We start from the raw sequence: 18,542 nt of genomic DNA, 5'->3' as shown, positions 1-18,542 counted from the left end.
TATAGTTGTGATAACACAGTAAACAGCATGGTCAACGTTTATGGATGGAAAGAAAAGTCATATACAGGGTTAGTCAAAATTATGTCAACACTTAAATGGTAGAAACCATTTATTCACAAAACATACATCATATGTGCAAGATGATTTACAGGACGGTCTTGACCTGTTCGCCATCATGTTCAACACACAAAACCCAGTGAGCAACAGTACCGTTTAAAGCCCAGACACACATTTCGTGGGGAATAGATGATACCACAATCCTTATTCTGTCCTTGAGGTCATTGATATCATGAACTTTCCTGCTATACATGCACTCCTTCACTATACCCCATAGCCAGAAATCACAGGGCGTCAAATCAGGGGAGTGTGGAGGCCACGGTAATGGTTCACCGTGACCTATCCATCGACCTGGAAATGTGTGGTCGAGATAAGCACAAACAGTACGGCCAAAATGCGGCGGTGCACCATCCTGTTGGAAATATCCCACCAATCGGATCTGGAGTGGAAGTTCATCAATGGCGTACTGCTGCACCATCTGTAAGTAGATGTCTGACGCCACTGTTGGGGTGTCAAAAAAGTAGGGCCCAATTACGCCAGCAGCAGTCACGGCGCACCACACATTCAGGAGAAAAATGATGATGATTGGCTGTTTCCTCGGTCCGAGGATCACAGAATTGGTTGACAGGCTCTGAGGTGGCTGTGCAGGCCAATTCTTGACCGGCACACTCGGGAGCAGTTGGGGCAGGTGTATCCTTCGACTGGGTTGGCTGGTTGAAGGTGAGCCGCTCTCCTGCACTGGTGCTTCTCTTCTGCTGCAGCTCTCGTGACAGCTTCAAAGGCCTTGGTGCCTTCCTTGATGGTTGACCTTCATGTGGGACGGTCTCTGGCGATCTTTTCCCAGGTGGTAGTGGGAATGTTGGCAGCACTCAGCTGGCACTTAAGCTGGTCCTTGTAGCCCACCAGCTTTCCTTTTTCCCTCACTAAGCTCTCCGAAGAAAACGGCTTTGGGGAGATGGCTATCATCCATGCGGCACACGTGTCCTGCCCATCTCAGCTGTCTGTTGAGGAGGATGGCTTCCACACTAGGCAAGTTGGCCCGTTCCAGCACTGTGTTGTTCGTGGTGTAGTCTTGCCACCTTATCCTCATGATGGTGCAGAGGCATCGTTGGTGAAATCGCTCGAGGAGTTTGATGTGTTTACGGTACAACATCCATGCTTTGCAACTGTAGAGAAGGGTCGTCAAGACAGCGGCCTTGTACACGAGGATTTTGGTGGGCATGCGGAGAGAGTGGTTGTCCAACCAACCAGGAGAAAAATAATCCATGAGTGTTAACATAATTTTGATTAACCCTGTAGTTTCAAACTTGGACCACTGACAAGAATCAGATTTCTCTATAAAACTGGGTTTTCTTCTTTTGAGTACAGGACTTTTTGGCCATTATCACTCAATTCAGGAAGCTTAAAAGAATGAGAAGTACTGAAATTAGTCAGCCGTGTTTCTAAGTCTAACTCCGACAGAAAAGGAAAAAACCCAACACTCAGTGGACAGCTTTGGAGGTTGTCTGAGGATGTAGTGTAGCTGTTTCTTTTAATGGTCTCTTGGGGTGTGTGAGGTAGTAATTCAGACTTTTCACTTTCAGCTAGTCGAGATGTATGTCTGTAAGATGGAGCAAAGACAGACAGAAAAGGAAAGTTGGTTGGTCAGCAGTAACTGACCCCAAGCTTGAAAAAGGGGTGAAAATTGAGCCATTGTTTTTGCTGGACTGGAGCCAAGTTGGCTGGTTGAGTTATATGCTTGTTCTGTGAATTAAGAAAATGAGAAATGACTGAGTGGGGTGGCTGTTTGTGTATGAAATACTGGCTAGAGGATGGGTGTAATTATTATAGTGTTTTGTACTCCTCCCAAGTTCAATCTCCATGCCAAAAGCACCAGGGACTTTGGGACAACTCCTACCTTTCATCCCTCAAGCCAAGTGTGAGTCAGTTTGCACCCTCCTTTGACAAACATGCTGCTCTAAACTTCTGGAAAAAAAAACACTTTAAAAGTTTAGATCTACTCTAATTAGCAGTGCACATCCAACTTTTGCTTTCCCCTGACCTGGGAGATTTTAAACACGAACTTGTCTGGCTGTTGTATTCCTCTCTGGTTTTCGTCAACTTAATCAAAACTACTACGCTTCCTTCTTTCAAGTAAGCTGAAGTCCAAGCTGTAAAAGATCTTTCTAAACCTGTACAGCAAGCACTTCAATGATTAGCGCAGTAATGCAGTGGAAGTTTCTGAGAACTCTCCAGGATGCATTACATCCAGGTTAACGTTAGGACCCTTTAAACTACAGGGTGTCAACAAAATAGTGGAAATAGTAGTGAATAAATGTCAATTAACAACAAAACACAGCTGTGGATCTTAGTCAAAAGGCAAGATTTTCTATAAAAAGCCTATGATTTTGTGTTTATAAAGCATTATACCACAGCGCTACTGAATTCTCCAATGGACTAATTATCTACAACAGCAGCTCTAACTTTGTAAATTAAATCAAACCAAAGGTTTATATTAATGCACTTGTTCTAATACGTTCTCGTTTCTACAGTAACAGCTCGTTCAAAGGGACTTTTAAAGCAGACGCTCCACATAATCGAAGCACAGTAGTAAATGGATTAAAGAAATAGATTGTTATTATGACCAGGAAAAGTGTGTCATGATTGAAATGGTGACAAGTAGGTGTTTATAACATTTACGAAAGGAGTCCCGGGTGTCAGCGCTTTGTAATGGTCAGTTACATTCCGTCAAAACAAAGGACTTCCTGCTTTCCTGGTTCTCTGTAACATGACAAACTGCATTTTTTTGGTCTTATTAACTTCAAGAGAGATAAAAACTGGGAACAACTGTTTTACCGCATGGTAACAAGAACTGACTTGTCTTACAGATGTTCTGCAACATTACTTGTCACTATAAATTGCTGAAATGTGTGGTGTGTCATCTGTTAATCCATTTACGATTGTAATCATTAGCAAACCGCTGTGGTCTAAGAGGAGTAAAACACTCAGAGGTGTGTCGTAACAGGAGAATAATCCATAGTGTGGTGCTTCGCATCAGGCCACACTACCCATGATTTTTCTTTCACAGGGCAGCCATGGCCTGAAGCATGGGCGCTGCCAGGGGGGGAAGGTTAGAACAATTCTAGGGGCCCAGCACTGCCATGGGGCCCTTTAAGGGGCTGATAATATGCTTTTAATGATTTTAATAAGACTTTTGAAATAACAACAATGCAATATTCCATCTGGTAAAATGAGCTAATTGAACAAGGTTGAGTTCTTCAACATATTGTCATTTAACCCTCCCCCTTTTGCGAAATGGTACGGTCCAGTTCTGGTAGAAGCGCGATGTGTTAAATCTGTGTGCTGATCAGTGCAACGCTACTTGCTGCTGTGTTGCGGTGCAGCAGCCAGCCAGCCAGCAGTGGAGTGCGTACAGTCTATGATCGCTAAATATGAAGAGTGGCTGTCAAAAACGTAAAGAAAGGCAGCTGAAAGCTGAGAGGGACCGGAGAGGCAGGCAACTGGTCACTCAGTTTTTCCCAAAGAAAGGTAGCTATCGCTCACGTGTGTTCAAAATATTAGTGAATGGTAAATGAACAGTATGAATGTGGTTGGATTAGCTTATCAAGAGAACACTTTTACAGTTTGTACAGTGACATTTTTTCCATTTTAATAACTGAACTGACTTGTGTGATAAACAAGATGAAATATTACGTTATGCTGGTGCTACTGTAATAACTAGTGCTAATAACCAGTTTCATAACTAATGGGGTGCCCTAAATATGCACAGATTCAGCCTCAGGGGGACCTCCGCCCTACCAAACCACTGAACCCCCCCTTTGGAGAAGGAGGTAAGCAGCAATACAACCCATAAATGCTTTAAGATTGAAGTTTTTAATGAGCGAGCACCATATACAGTTTGCTAGATTAAAGTGTTGCTAATAACGGACACCAGTCAAGCGTTTGACATGGTTACGTGTGTGGAATGTTCACACGTTCTAAACCATTGGTTTCAAATTGAGGAGCTGGAGAAAGCGCAGCACACACAAAAGAGGGATAGAGGTTACAACATATGAAGAAATACGTACATAATTGATCAAAATTAAATGCAAAATCTTGAATTTTCATTTGTGATTGTAAATGCACCAGAATTAGTCACTGAGCAGTTTTCATCTAGTCTCTGGTAGGTTAATGCATAAAATGTAATAAAGTCACAAACTCAAGGTCCATGGGCTATCAAAAGTCAAATAATGACAATAGTGCAATTGTGACGAGGGTGGGCAAAGTTGGGGGGCCCAAAATTCTAATCTTTCATGGGGCCCAAAATTTCTGGCGACGCCCCTGGCCTGAAGGTTCAAGAAAGGCCGAAAGGGTCGCCGGTTCAATTCCCAGAACCGGCAGGAAAAATGTGAGGGGAGTTGAGTGAATGAACAGCACTTTCCCCTCCCTCTGTATCATGGCTGAAGTGCCCTTGAGCAAGGCACTGAACCCCCAACTGCTCCCTGGGTGCTGTAGTACAGCTGCCCACTGCTCTGGGTATGTGTGTGTGCTCATGGCTCACTTATGTGTTCACTGCTTCAGATGGGTTAAACGCAGAGGAGGAATTTCGCTGTGCTTGTGTACATGTGACAAATAAAGACTTCTCCTTCCTGAAGTGTTTTATTCCTTATCTAGACATAGACTATGACAACACACCGAACAGAAAACTTTTCTGAATGCTATATAGAGCGGTGGCTACAATTATTGACAGTCCATAATTATCAACACCTTTTCAGATTTACCAATAAAAAACTATTTTACAAAGGTGAGTTTCAGTTACAACAGTTATTATTGGTTAATTAATCAACTGGAAGACCCGCCTCAACCTTTGATCTTGTCGTCTGATGACAGCTCGTTACCTGAAATGGAATTTTTTAGCACGATCAGCAAACTGAGAAAAACCCGGACATTATCATCGCAGGTAAGCATGGTGGAAAGATCATGGACATGTTTTTACTGATCAAATTCACCGATATTTCATGATATTCTTATCAAAACCTACTTTGTTTCTTATTCTTTCATTTAACAGTCACCATTTTGTATCTGAACGTGCGTTTGAGAAGTCACGTGAGGTGTCGATAATAGCGATCACTTTCACCGGTGTCCACCATATCGACACCCTGTGGAATTAAGCGACATTTACAACTGTTATGGATCGATCTTTGTGTAACATTGGTGAAGTAGATGAAGTACTTTAAAAAAATAAAAGTGCTGTGATTTATGATAATATTTTTTCTGATTCATAGCAGAATGTAATGTTTATAGAGTATTTGGAATCTGATTGCAATAAATAGAATTAGACCAGAATTAAATTCCTAGTATATAAAAAAATTACATGCGTGAAATATTCAGATTTTTCTATTCCATTCAGATTTTTTTTTTCAGTTTGTTGTAAATATCTACCACATATTACAATATCAGTAGACATTTTATATTTTGGTTTGAGGAATGACATGCGACCTTTGACCTGGACTTTCATGTGGTTACAATGTCAGTTGGTAAACTACAAAACTAGAAATTAATACAATCAACAATGAATGATTTACAAAATGTGATCTACAAAAATACTTAGAAAGTGGAACAAAAAAGATTTTCTGACAGGTTAAACATTATCAGTTCATTTGTTTACAAACATTAGAATTACTTCCTCATTTACATAAACGTGGACATCCTTAGATTAGATTAGATTAGATTAGATTAGATTAGATTAGATTAGATTAGATAAAAATTTATTGATCCCTTTGGGCGGGTTCCCTCAGGGAAATTAAGATTCCAGCAGCATCATTACAGATAAACAGATAAAAGAAATAGAGAAAATTTCTAGATAAATTAAAATAAATTAAGTATTTACATATACAAATATAAAAGAATAAGATATGAGGAAGGGGGAGGGAGGGAAAGGGGGGAGAGGTGGGGTTAGGGTAAGTGGGGTAAGTATATATTTATATAAAAGAAATTTTGTACTAAATACAAGTCTATGTAAAACAAACTTTAAATAAAAACTGTTTTGTTAACTTAATACCACATACTGATTTTTTTTTTTTATCTAAACAATCATCTGGATGTTGATAATTGTGGAATAGTGTCACGTGATTTGATATGCTAATTAATCAGGAATCAACTCGTTTTTTCCCCAGTGTGGAAGTTTAAGTAATTATTCATGCACAATTTACATACTGAAAGACTTTTTTACTTTTCCAAATGGCCAAAAGATCATTAAAGGTGTCGATAATTGTAGCCGCCGCTCTAGTTTAAAAATAACAGCTTTAATCCAAAATGAATGTTGAGCTCAACATTTTATATATATATATATATATATATATATATATATATATATATATATATATATATATGTATGTCCTGGTATCATTAGACAGTCACTAGAGGTAAAGATGTGCTGGTGTAAGACTCACTGAAGGCTTTAAGAAGGAAAATATATGATTATAGGAGTCATATTTAGTTTTTTTTTTCTATTTCATTTTGGAAAAGAGAAATATTCTCCAACTGGTACTAACTGTTCCATATCATGTAGAAGAGCTGCCCATTTCCCCTCATTTATAAAATGAACATATGGAGCTAAAGTGAATGAGGAACTGAAACTAACCTCATACTTTATCTCCAGCTTTATGCAAACACTGACACTGTTGTGATTATCATAACGGCTTAAACAAGCCGTATATACAGTAACAGCCTACACAGGGGTTTAAAACATAACCAAGCAGCAAAAAAGCATAAAAATGTATAAAAATGTCCCACAGAGAACGTGTATTTGAGCAGCTTATAAACACTATTATAAACACAGCTGAGTTTGACTGTATTTACATGTTTGTAGCAAACCAGTGCTCGTCTATACAGTAAAGCAGGCGAGGATGTACAGTTTAACACTTCTTTTAAAAGAAAAAAAACCCCTAAAGTTTATGAAAACATTTCTTTCAAACTTGTTTTACTCACATGAAATGTAACGCTGTCCTGTTGAGACGCGGTCTTATGGGATGGACGTCAGCACGTGCGCTCATCTTCACTAATTTAAATAATCCGACGGTTGGGTTTGAGTTCAAATCGCTTCCATTCAAACAGTTCAGTCAGAGAAGTGATCTATCCGCTCTCTGTTACTCTCTCTCTCTCTCTTTCTGTGTGTGTGTGTGTGTGTGTGTATGGGCGACACCCCCAGACATGTCCACCACGTCGGTCTCCACCTCTCTTTCTCCTTTAATTGTACCCAGATGTATCACACTGCTTATCCAACGAGTTTAAAGTCTCCAACACCAAAGTGATCAATACAGGCTGTGTAAACCTACTTGACATCCACTCTCCAATCAATCATTCACTTCACTGTGTTCAGTGTTTGGCACCAATGCTCACTTTGGAAGCTTAGGATGATCATGGAAAAATAACAACATCAACAATGAGCTCGTCACCATCATATCTTGTGCGTCTACATTCGAGCGGAAACATATTTATTATCCGAACTCGACAATTATGTCTGATAAAGCCCTCCTGAAGGGGAACACAAAGGGCTTCCTCATGCCAAGGTGGACAGATGGGAAGGCAAGTTTTTAACAGTCCTGAGATAGCGTATACTACACACAAACTAGTACAACCGGTCCCATCTGTGCCAGTCAGCTTTATTCGCAACAAGCTATGTTTGTGGACTGAAACACAGTGCCCCTTTGTAATTGCACAAGTGAGATTTTTGGAATGAGGAACTTGGAGCAGCAGAAGAAACACTTCCCTTTTGCTCTCCCATGTCAACCAAACACTCATTCTCCACAAAACAGGCTGCAGAGGGATCACAGGAGGTCTTTAATCCTGGTCATCACATTAAACATTTAGACTAGGACAGTAATAGTGAGGCGTAATGGTTTTTCCAGACGACAGTTCACGCTAGACTTGGGATAATGCAACAAGGCTTTCCACACATTCGTCACCGGGCATCTTTGAAGGGGATGTTTTCTCCCTGTCTGTGAGACTTCAGCGGGGAGACCGGGAAGAGATTTTACTCCGAATATGGACCCGGTGATCTCCACAAGAAAGTGGTACAAGAAAAAGGGAATGTAGATGAATGTATAAAGTATCGCCAATGGAAAGTGGATGAAATGTTAGCCACAATGTTTTTAGGAGTTAGCTTGCATATGTTGGACTTATAAGTATTTAAACTGCCCAACTGTTTCCTTCTGGTGTGGTGATTAAACACTCAAATACACATTCTGTGTGTGGCCCATGATGATTCACACCCTGGATGTACGGTATGCATCTCAATAGGGACAGTGTTGAGGGTACGAGGATTGGACTTAGCCTATAGCCTGAAGTCACCATGGTTATTTTGTGTGTAAACAGAAAGCATCACAAGATTCATATCATTCACAGTTGTGTAAAAGTACCTTGAAAACAAGGATGAATAAAGGAATTTTCACACTTGGTCCAATTTTGAATGATGACTCAGCATTTTTAATTTTTTTTTGCCCATACATGAACACAACAAATGGTCCACAAGCGAACCGTGCTTAAAGACGGTCCCAATATGGTTCGTTGTGGTTTATTTATGGTTGATGTGCATGTTGGACTCATAAGTACGATACCCAAACTGCTCAAGTAGAGCTTCAGACTGTTTCCCTCTCCCCCTTGTGTCGTGATTACCCTGCTGACCACGTCTAACACACAAATACACATCCTGTGTGTGGCCCATGATGATTCACACTCTGGATGTATGCATCTCAATAGGGACAGTAAGAACGTGTTGAGGGTACGAGGATTGGACTTAACTCATCGCCTCAAGTCACCACGGTCATTTTGTGTGGAAACAGAAAGCATCACAAGACTCGTATCACATGTAAAAGTACCTTGAAAACAAGGATAAATAAAGGAGTTTTCACACTTGGTCCAATTTTGAATGATGACTCAGCATTTTTAATTTTTTTTTGCCCATACATGAACACAACAAATGGTCCACAAGCGAACCGTGCTTAAAGACGGTCCCAATATGGTTCATTTGTGGTTTATTTTTTGACCTGCTTGGTTCGTGTCTTGCAAAAACAAAGTGGTTGAAGCACACGCCATGTTTTCCTTTATAGCTTAAGAATGCAAGACTTGCTGTTCATATGTGGCTGCAGTTTTCTTTCACTCCACAAAAAAAGAACAACAAAAACAAACAAACAAACAAACAAACAAACAAACAAACAAACAAACAAACAAACAACACATGGTGAAAAAATTATTTAATGGGTGCATCTGGTCCTATGACCAAGCAAGCAGTGTTAGGTGGCAACATGACTAGAGGCAATAGAGACACTATGTGACAATTACTGTATTGAGTTTAAGTAATTAGGCAATAATAATAATAATAATAGGCGGCACGGTGGTGTAGTGGTTAGCGCTGTCGCCTCACAGGTCCGGGTTCGAGCCCCGTGGCCGGCGAGGGCCTTTCTGTGTGGAGTTTGCATGTTCTCCCCGTGTCCGCGTGGGTTTCCTCCGGGTGCTCCGGTTTCCCCCACAGTCCAAAGACATGCAGGTTAGGTTAACTGGTGACTCTAAATTGACCGTAGGTGTGAATGTGAGTGTGAATGGTTGTCTGTGTCTATGTGTAAGCCCTGTGATGACCTGGCGACTTGTCCAGGGTGTACCCCGCCTTTCGCCCGTAGTCAGCTGGGATAGGCTCCAGCTTGCCTGCGACCCTGTAGAACAGGATGAAGCGGCTACAGATAATGAGATGAGATTGAACTAGGACTTTTAAGATCATGTCATAAGCCACTCTACTGAGATAAGCATGAACTCACAATCACAAGCATAGTGCATAGGGAGTCAACAACAACAGTTTGCATTATTTTGTTGTTATGGGTTTTAAAGTTTTTTTTTAAGATGCAATTTAGCCTTTTTTGAAGATTTATGGTAAATATAGTAGTTTAAGTTTTAGATTTTGACATTTTGGATTGTAAATTTGATATAGTCCAATAGGTTACGCTAGCGGCGGCAGGGTGGTGTAGTGGTTAGCACTGTTGCCTCACAGCAAGAAGGTTCTGGGTTTGAGCCCAGTGGCCAACGAGGTCCTTTCTGTATGGAGTTTGCATGTTGTCTGTGTGGGTTTCCTCCGGGTCCTCTGGTTTCCCCCACAGTCCAAAGACATGCAGGTTAGGCTAATTGGTGGCTCTAAATTGACCGTAGATGTGAATGTGAGTGTGAATGGCTGTGTGTCTCTGTGTGTCAGCCCTGCAATGATCTGGTGACTTGTTCAGGGTGTACCCCGCCTTTCGCCCGTAGTCAGCTGGGATAGGCTCCAGCTTGCCTGTGACCCTGTAGAACAGGATAAACGGCTACAGATAATGGATGGAAAGTGGACGTTTTTTCTTTTCTTTTCTAAAATGTGACAGGCTTTCTCAGTGTCACCTAAAAAAAAAAAAAGATCAGTAATCACTAGGGTCACGTCATGTCCATAGACTGTATAAAATCAAGTTCAGTGATTTATCAGCAGTATTATTTGAACACAATCAGTTGATAGCAGAATGGAAGGAGGCGGTTCTTCTGCACATGCACCCATGGCCATAACTAGAACCCATGTTTCAGTTTTCTGAAAGGATTAAAGATTCATTTTGTTTTAATTGTTTGCTTTGTTTGCCTGAAACAAACCATGTCACGGCCTATAAAAACTTGCCGTACAACCTGCGGAAGCATATTGAGGTATATAAGCGTTTTATTCCAAGAGAAAGCTTACAATGAAGTTGTCTGTGCTTTTAGAGCTAGCGATAACATTGCAATAGCTGTGCAGTCTGGTTAGTCAAATGACTTTCTATGGATTTGTCCTCCAAGTTGCCGTCACCTTGTCCACGGCTAACGTTTACACACAGCTAGTTAACTTGGACGCTGTTAGTTAGCATGTACAAACAGAGTTACGCTAACATGAATAACGTTAACTTATCTGAAGTCCTTTCAGAAATATGTTTTAGCATAATCTTGCCAAATAAACAGAATGTAGAAATCTGTGTTTATTTGTTTAAAGGTGTTTATTCTACAGGTTCTACAAGCGAGTCAGTAAATCCAGTCGGTTGTTTCAGAGGCGTTAGCGTTGTGATGCGTTGACAGAAAATGTACTTTTAATACTTAAGTATTTTTAAAAGCAAGTACTTCAGTACTTTAACTTAATTAAAAATATGACTGTACAGCTTTCACTTGTATCGGAGTAACATTTGACCAGTGGGATCTGTACTTTGACTTAAGTAATGAAGTTGGGTACTTTGTCCACCTCTGCCACCATGCCATCCGGACTAAGTATGATTCATTTAAAAATAACTATGTGAAAACCAGTGATGGGAATAACGGCGTTAGAAATAAACGGCATTACTAACGGCATTACTTTTTTTAGTAACGAGTAATCTAACTAATTACTTTTTACATCGTTATAACGCCGTTCCCGTTACTTACAATAAAATAGTATGTGTTACTTTATTAAAGCTGTTTTCATCTGGCACGCTGCTCGTTCAGCCTTTCTTTACTCTGCTTTCGTGTGGGGCGGGGAGACGCGAGACAACGGCACAGTAAGCCAATCAGAGTAGATTTGAACAACATACGTAGGCCTCCTGCACTGCTGCGCACACTTTCAATCAGAAGACACCGCGATGGCGAGCGGTCAGCCCAGCACTGCATTTTCACATTGGAAATACAGCCATTACTTTTCATTACTTGAAATAAAAGGCAAAAATGTCTACGTGCAATGCACATTATGTCAAGGAACAAAGCGTTTGTCCTCGTCAGTGGCCAGTAATTAGTAACATAATTTTAATAACTACAAAAATATATTAAATTTGATAGATGTCTTATCTCACATTGTCCCACAAATATATTAATATAGTGTAGATAATGTTACTAACTGGTTCTGTTAAGTGTCCATTTCAGTCATTAAACACATTTAACATTCACTTTTATTATGATTACACTAATTGAATTTGATTTTTTTTTTTTTGGGGGGGGGGGGGGGGGGGGCAAAATGTAACGGAATAATTACTTTCCCTGGTAATTAGTTACTTTTATGACAAAGTAACTCCGTTACTAACTCAGTTACTTTTTGGGAAAAGTAACTAGTAACTATAACTAATTACTTTTTGCAAGTAACATGCCCAACACTGGTGAAAACACACTAAGACTGTCAGACTATATTTATAGTCGACCTGTAGGCCATCAGTACAAATCTATAAGATGAAAGAAAAACAAAAACAACATGCATGAATACATAAAACTAGATGTAATCTGAGCTGTTTATCAGTGTTGTTGGTGTTCAGATAAACACAGGCACATCTGCCTATTACAACCACTCCTCACACACAGCCGGAGAGGCTTGACCAAAGGCAATGACCCAGAAATGTTTGCCTTCGTCTAAGACAAGCTGTCCAAACCGTTCTTATTAGGAGCCAGATGGAGAAACACATATATATGGTGTCACATGCCATGGCCTATCTGTACTGTAACAGCTACAATAAAGAAGCAACTAACAGGCCTATGCAACCCTATGTGCTGCCATAAGCCCAAAAGCTTGTTTAAAATGATGCTTACAACCTTGTTAACATTCTGAAGAAGGGGGAAGTAAGAGATGGGGATCTGATCAGATTTTAGATCCGGTTTTACATGATAGCGACACCCAGTGTTCAAACAAGGAACTCCCTCCCTTCCTTTTTTTTTTTTTGGGAGAGTCAAAGCCAAAACCTGCCTGTTCTGCTTCATTACTTTATTACAGATCTTCAGGAAACATATTCAGAACCTTCTTATGGTGAAGCATTATTATTATTATTATTATCTCATCTCATCATCTCTAGCCGCTTTATCCTGTTCTACAGGGTTGCAGGCAAGCTGGAGCCTATCCCAGCTGACTACAGGCGAAAGGCGGGGTACACCCTGGACAAGTCGCCAGGTTATCACAGGGCTGACACATAGAGACAAACAACCATTCACACTCACATTCACACCTACAGTCAATTTAGAGCCACCAGTTAACCTAACCTGCATGTCTTTGGACTGTGGGGGAAACCGGAGCACCCGGAGGAAACCCACGTGGACACGGGGAGAACATGCAAACTCTGCACAGAAAAGCCCCCGTCGGCTGCTGGGCTCGAACCTGGACCTTCTTGCTGTGAGGCGACAGCGCTAACCACTACACCACCATGCCGCCATTATTATTATTATTATTATTATTATTAATAATAAAAATCTTTAGCTTTGCATTTGACAATGTAATTATAATTGGTGAAGGATGGCTAATAATTCTTATCTTCATTATTGTCAAACCTCAGCAGCAGCATCACCACCAAAGCCATATTAATTACAGTATGCATGCATTTACTTTAATAAGCTGTGGTTTTGTGCAGAGACTGTTGGGCTGATTATCTCCCACAAGACTGTCTCTTTTATTGTTCATTATCAGTTTGACTTTGTATAACAGCTACTAGATCCTCTTATCAGCTCTGCTTATTGCGCCCACCATTCAGCTGTTACTGAGAAACATAACCGCCACACACCATATGTTTCTGACAGTTTTGTTCCTCAACCGACAGAAATGCAAAATGCAGAAGACTGAGGATTATAACATTTTGTGAAAAAAAAAACTATGGTAAGGAGCAAATTCTACACATATTAATACAGAGGTAGAATACCAAACCATACACTACTACATTATATACTCCACACAAATACACACATTATTCGACTTATGATATGACTTAGTCGTCTGCTTCTATATTAAAATGCTTAAAAAGCCTAATTATTAACACAGTCATAGACAAACACTTCTGGTTTAAAAACTAAAGTCGTCCATCGTAGAAAAGCAAATTCATAAGCGATTATGAACGTTTATTATTCTTGTACAGAGAGATACATGGGCATAGGGGTGGGCAGGAAGTGTAAAACAAAACGCAAACAAACAAGGAGGCCTGTTTTCACTAAACCTGGCTTGTAAAAACAGAGTGGGATTTTGTCAGTGCTGAATTAAATACAGGTATAGATTTAATATATCCGGAGTGTTGCTGCAACCCGCTGAAATGCACAAACACTCATTTAAAGCACATGCATTTTTAAATCCCAACAGTAGCGAAGAGTAATTTGTGATCGCTAACTTGTTCTGATTGTGGCTGGGAATGATAACCACATTTACTGGGAGAAAATATGTAGTAATACTACAGTGTAGGCAGAAATGACTGGAATGGCCACTGTCTACATGGTAAACGGAGCCAATTCCTTTTCTCGAATAGTCTTGTAACCATGGCGACAACTTCAAAGAAATATTTCATCATGGTATTCACCACCTTATTATCACACCTCTATCCTCATACAAATCGAAAGCTACAGGATGGAAGATTTTCTCCCAAACTGCATAACATGCTCTAAGTAGTATGACTAAATCATATTGACCCCAAAGGTGTACTGACTACTGAACTGAGGAGGGTTTCCCAAAAGCCTCTTAACGCTAAGAGCATCTTAACTAGGAGAGAATAGAATAGAATGCCTTTATTGTCACTGCACAAATGTACAATGAAATTTAGTTCATCAAAGGAGAGCAAAGCTGCTGTGTACGTGTGCGCTGCCACTCTTGGGCACTCCAGCCCAAGGCTGTCCCATGTTTACCTAACCTAACTGCATGTCTTTGGGGGAAACCCACGCAGACATGGGGAGAACATGCAAACTCCACACAGAAAGGCCCCCGTCGGCCGCTGGGCTCGAACCCAGAACCTTCTTGCTGTGAGGCGACAGTGCTAACCACTACGCCACCGTGCCGCCAGAAAGAGCGTTCATTTTGATGCTTGCTCTACTATTTAACGATGGTCTTTCTGATTTTGGGAAACCCACCTCTGTTCAGTATAGTAGTAAGCAGTTTCAGACACGGCCCAAGTCTACACTGATCAGCCGCAACATCATGACCACTGACAGGTAAAGTGAATTACATTGATTATCTCATTACAATGGTGCCTTTCAATGGGTGGGATATATTAGGCAGCAAGAGAACAGTCAGTTCTTGAAGTTGATGTGTTGGAATCAGGAAAAACGGGCAAGCGTAAGGATCTGAGCGACTCTGACAAGGGCCAAATCGTGATGGCGAGATGACTGGGTCTCAGCATCTCTAAAATGGTACATCCTGTGGGGTGTTCCCAGTATGCAGTAGTCAGTACCTACTAAAAGTGGTCCAAGGAAGGACAACTGGTGAACCGGTGACAAGGTCATGGGTGTTGAAGGCTTGTTGATTTGCATGAGGCACAAAGGCTAGCCCATAGGGTTCAATCCCACAGAAGAGCAACTGCAGCACAAACTGCTGAAAAAGTTAATGCTGGCTGAAACAGAAGGTGTCAGCATTAACTTTTTCAGCAGTTTGTGGTACAGTAGCTCTTCTGTCATCTAGCCATCACAATTTGGCCCTTGTCAACGTCACTCAGATCCTTACGCTTGCCCATTTTTCCTGCTTTCAACACATCAACTTCAAGAACTGACTGTTCTCTTGCTGCCTAATATATCCCACCCCTTGACAGGTGCCTTTGTAACGAGATAATCAATGTAATTCAGTTCAACTGTCAGTAGTCATAATGTTATGACTGATTGGTGTACATGACTCTGACTATACATACGTATAAGTCCATGCTCCTGTTCCTTTAGTATTAGTTTTTAGTATTAGAGGAGTTTTATTTTAACATTATGGTGCATATCAATGTGACTGTTACAGTTACTGAGTACCAGATGAACGAGCCAACTATCACAGGTGCGCCACTGTAATCTTACAGTATGCTGCTGTGTTGGCTTGGGTACAGTTGTGGTCAGAAATTTACATACAGTAACATGAATGTCATCTTGGATATGAATGTCATGGCAATATTTGGGCTTTCAGTAATTTCTTTGAACTGTTCTTTTTCTGTGGCAGAATGATTGTACAGCATGCATCTTTAATTAAAAAAAAAAACACTAGAATTTGGTGCACAAGTTTTAATTTTCGGTGGCACAGTGGTGTAGTGGTTAGCACTGTCGCCTCACAGCAAGAAGGTCCGGGTTCGAGCCCCGTCGCCGGCGAGGGCCTTTCTGTGTGGAGTTTGCATGTTCTCCCCGTGTCAGCGTGGGTTTCCTCCGGGTGCTCCGGTTTCCCCCACAGTCCAAAGACATGCAGGTTAGGTTAACTGGTGGCTCTAAATTGACCGTAGGTGTGAATGTGAGTGTGAATGGTTGTCTGTGTCTAAGTGTCAGCCCTGTGATGACCTGGCGACTTGTCCAGGGTGTACCCCGCCTTTCGCCCGTAGTCAGCTGGGATAGGCTCCAGCTTGCCTGCGACCCTGTAGAAGGATAAAGCGGCTAGAGATAATGAGATGAGATGAGTTTTAATTTTCTGAAATCAACACAAGGACAAAATTATACATCTAGCACGCCTAATATTTTGGTAAAATGTCTCTTCACAAGATTCACCTTGACCCAACATTTTTGTTTACCATGAACAAGCTTCTGGCAGAATTCTGGTTGGATATTTCACAACTCTTCATAGTAGAACTAGTAGAGCTCAATTATTTTTTTTTTCTTGGCATGGACTCGACTTATAAGCATGGTCCATATATTTTCAATAGGGTTGAAGTTAGGACTTGTTTTAAGCTTAATGTTAGCCTGCTTTATCCTCCACAACCAGCTCTGATGTGTGTTTGGGTTCATTGTCCTGTTGTAACTCCCAAGTACCAAGTCGTGTTCAAGTTTCTGATGGTTTATGCTGAAGAATTCTGAGGTAGTCCTCCTTCTTCATTATTCCATCCACTTTGTGCAATAAACCAGTTCCACTGGCAGCAAAACAGCCCCAGAGCATGATGATCCTACCACCACCACCAGCTGGTACAGTGTCCCTCTGTACATGGTGGTCATTGTGGCCAAACAACTCAATCTTTGTCTCATCTGACCATACAGGTTTCCTCCAGAAGGCTTTTTCTTTGTCCATGTGGTCAACTTCAAACTTTAGTTAAGCTTGAAGGTGTCAATTTTGGAGCAGGGGGTTATTTCTTGGATAGAAGCCTCTTAGTCCATGGTGATCTGAACTGTAGACAGTGATCCATCAGCTTCCAGTTCATGGCAGGGCTGTGCCATGGTGGTTCCCAGATTGTTTCTGACCATCCAAACCAACTTCCTTTCAGCTGAGGGTGAAGCAAAGTGGCTTGGCAACGTGACTACATCTCACAATAACTTGGATACAAATGTTTGAACTGATCTTGGAATTTGCAGTTGTTTAGAAATGGCTCCAAGAGAGATTCTGTAGTTGTGTATACTGTATCTGTGATCCTCTTTCTCAGATCTGCACTGAGCTCCTTGGACTTTCCCATTTTACTGTGTGTTAGTCAATCCAATGAGTGCTGTAAACAAACCATTTTTATGAAGGCACAGAGAAGCTACCAGCTGTAGTCATTCATGATCACTAACAGGAAGTTAAGAGACCTCGGTCTTGGGAGTTCAGAACACTGAACAACAATGGTGTGCATGGCACGGTTGCAAGGAGAAAGCCATTGCTCGCCAAAAAGAACATTGCTGCTCGTCTGCAGTTTGCTAAAGATCACGTGGACAAGCCAGAAGGCTATTGGAAAAATGTTTTGTGGATGGATGAGACCAAAATAGAACTTTTTGGTTTAAATGAGAAGCGTTATGTTTGGAGAAAGGAAAACACTGCATTCCAGCATAAGAACCTTATCCCATCTGTGAAACGTGGTGGTGGTAGTATCATGGTTTGGGCCTGTTTTGCTGCATCTGGGCCAGGACAGCTTGCCATCGTTGATGGAACAATGAATTCTGAATTATACCAGTGAATTCTAAAGGAAAATGTCAGGACATCTGTCCATGAACTGAATCTCAAGAGAAGGTGGGTCATGCAGCAAGACAACGACCCTAAACACACAAGTTGTTCTACCAAAGAATGGTTAAAGAAGAATAAAGTTAATGTTTTGGAACGGCCAAGTCAAAGTCCTGACCTTAATCCAATCAAAACATTGTGGAAGGACCTGAAGTGAGCAGTTCATGTGAGGAAACCCACCAACATCCCAGAGTTGAAGCTGTTCTGTATGGAGGAATGGGCTAAAATTCCTCCAAGCCGGTGTGCAGGACTGATCAATAGTTACCGGAAACGTTTAGTTGCAGTTATTGCTGCACAAGGGGGTCACACCAGATACTGAAAGCAAAGGTTCACATACTTTTGCCACTCACAGGTATGTAATATTGGATCATTTTCCTCAATAAATAAATGACCAAGTATAATATTTTTGTCTCATTTGTTTAATTGGGTTCTCTTTATCTCCTTTTAGGATTTGTGTGAAAATCTGATGATGTTTTAGGTCATATTTATGCAGAAATATAGAAAATTCTAAAATGTTCACAAACTTTCAAGCACCACTGTATTACTCCTAAATCCATTTTCCTCTTACAGTATTGTATTAACTCTCACTGTGACTCGTGTTTGGTTTGTTTAGACTCGTTCTTTCCCCTGATTGGTTACC

The 18,542-nt window shown here is 40.9% G+C and overlaps 1 protein-coding gene across 7 annotated transcripts in view; it reads right to left on the bottom strand.

The window, feature by feature from the left end:
* The window catches only part of nav1b (neuron navigator 1b), a 178,511-nt gene that overhangs the window by 96,448 nt on the left and 63,521 nt on the right, over window positions 1–18,542 (bottom strand). Inside the window, exon 1 of one of the 7 annotated variants that reach the window (XM_060919343.1) lies at window positions 7,027–7,381. The exons of the other annotated variants lie outside the window; for them this stretch is intronic. Within the exon in view, the coding sequence (XP_060775326.1) occupies window positions 7,027–7,091 (65 nt within the window). The 5' untranslated portion in view covers window positions 7,092–7,381. Of the gene's footprint in view, window positions 1–7,026; window positions 7,382–18,542 lie in introns of those variants that run through there. 7 annotated transcript variants of the gene reach the window in all.

The sequence above is a fragment of the Neoarius graeffei genome, chromosome 4 (assembly GCF_027579695.1).
Source record: "Neoarius graeffei isolate fNeoGra1 chromosome 4, fNeoGra1.pri, whole genome shotgun sequence".
In the NCBI taxonomy this organism is placed as follows: Eukaryota; Metazoa; Chordata; class Actinopteri; order Siluriformes; family Ariidae; genus Neoarius; species Neoarius graeffei.
This window is presented reverse-complemented; position numbering and strand designations above follow the sequence as displayed.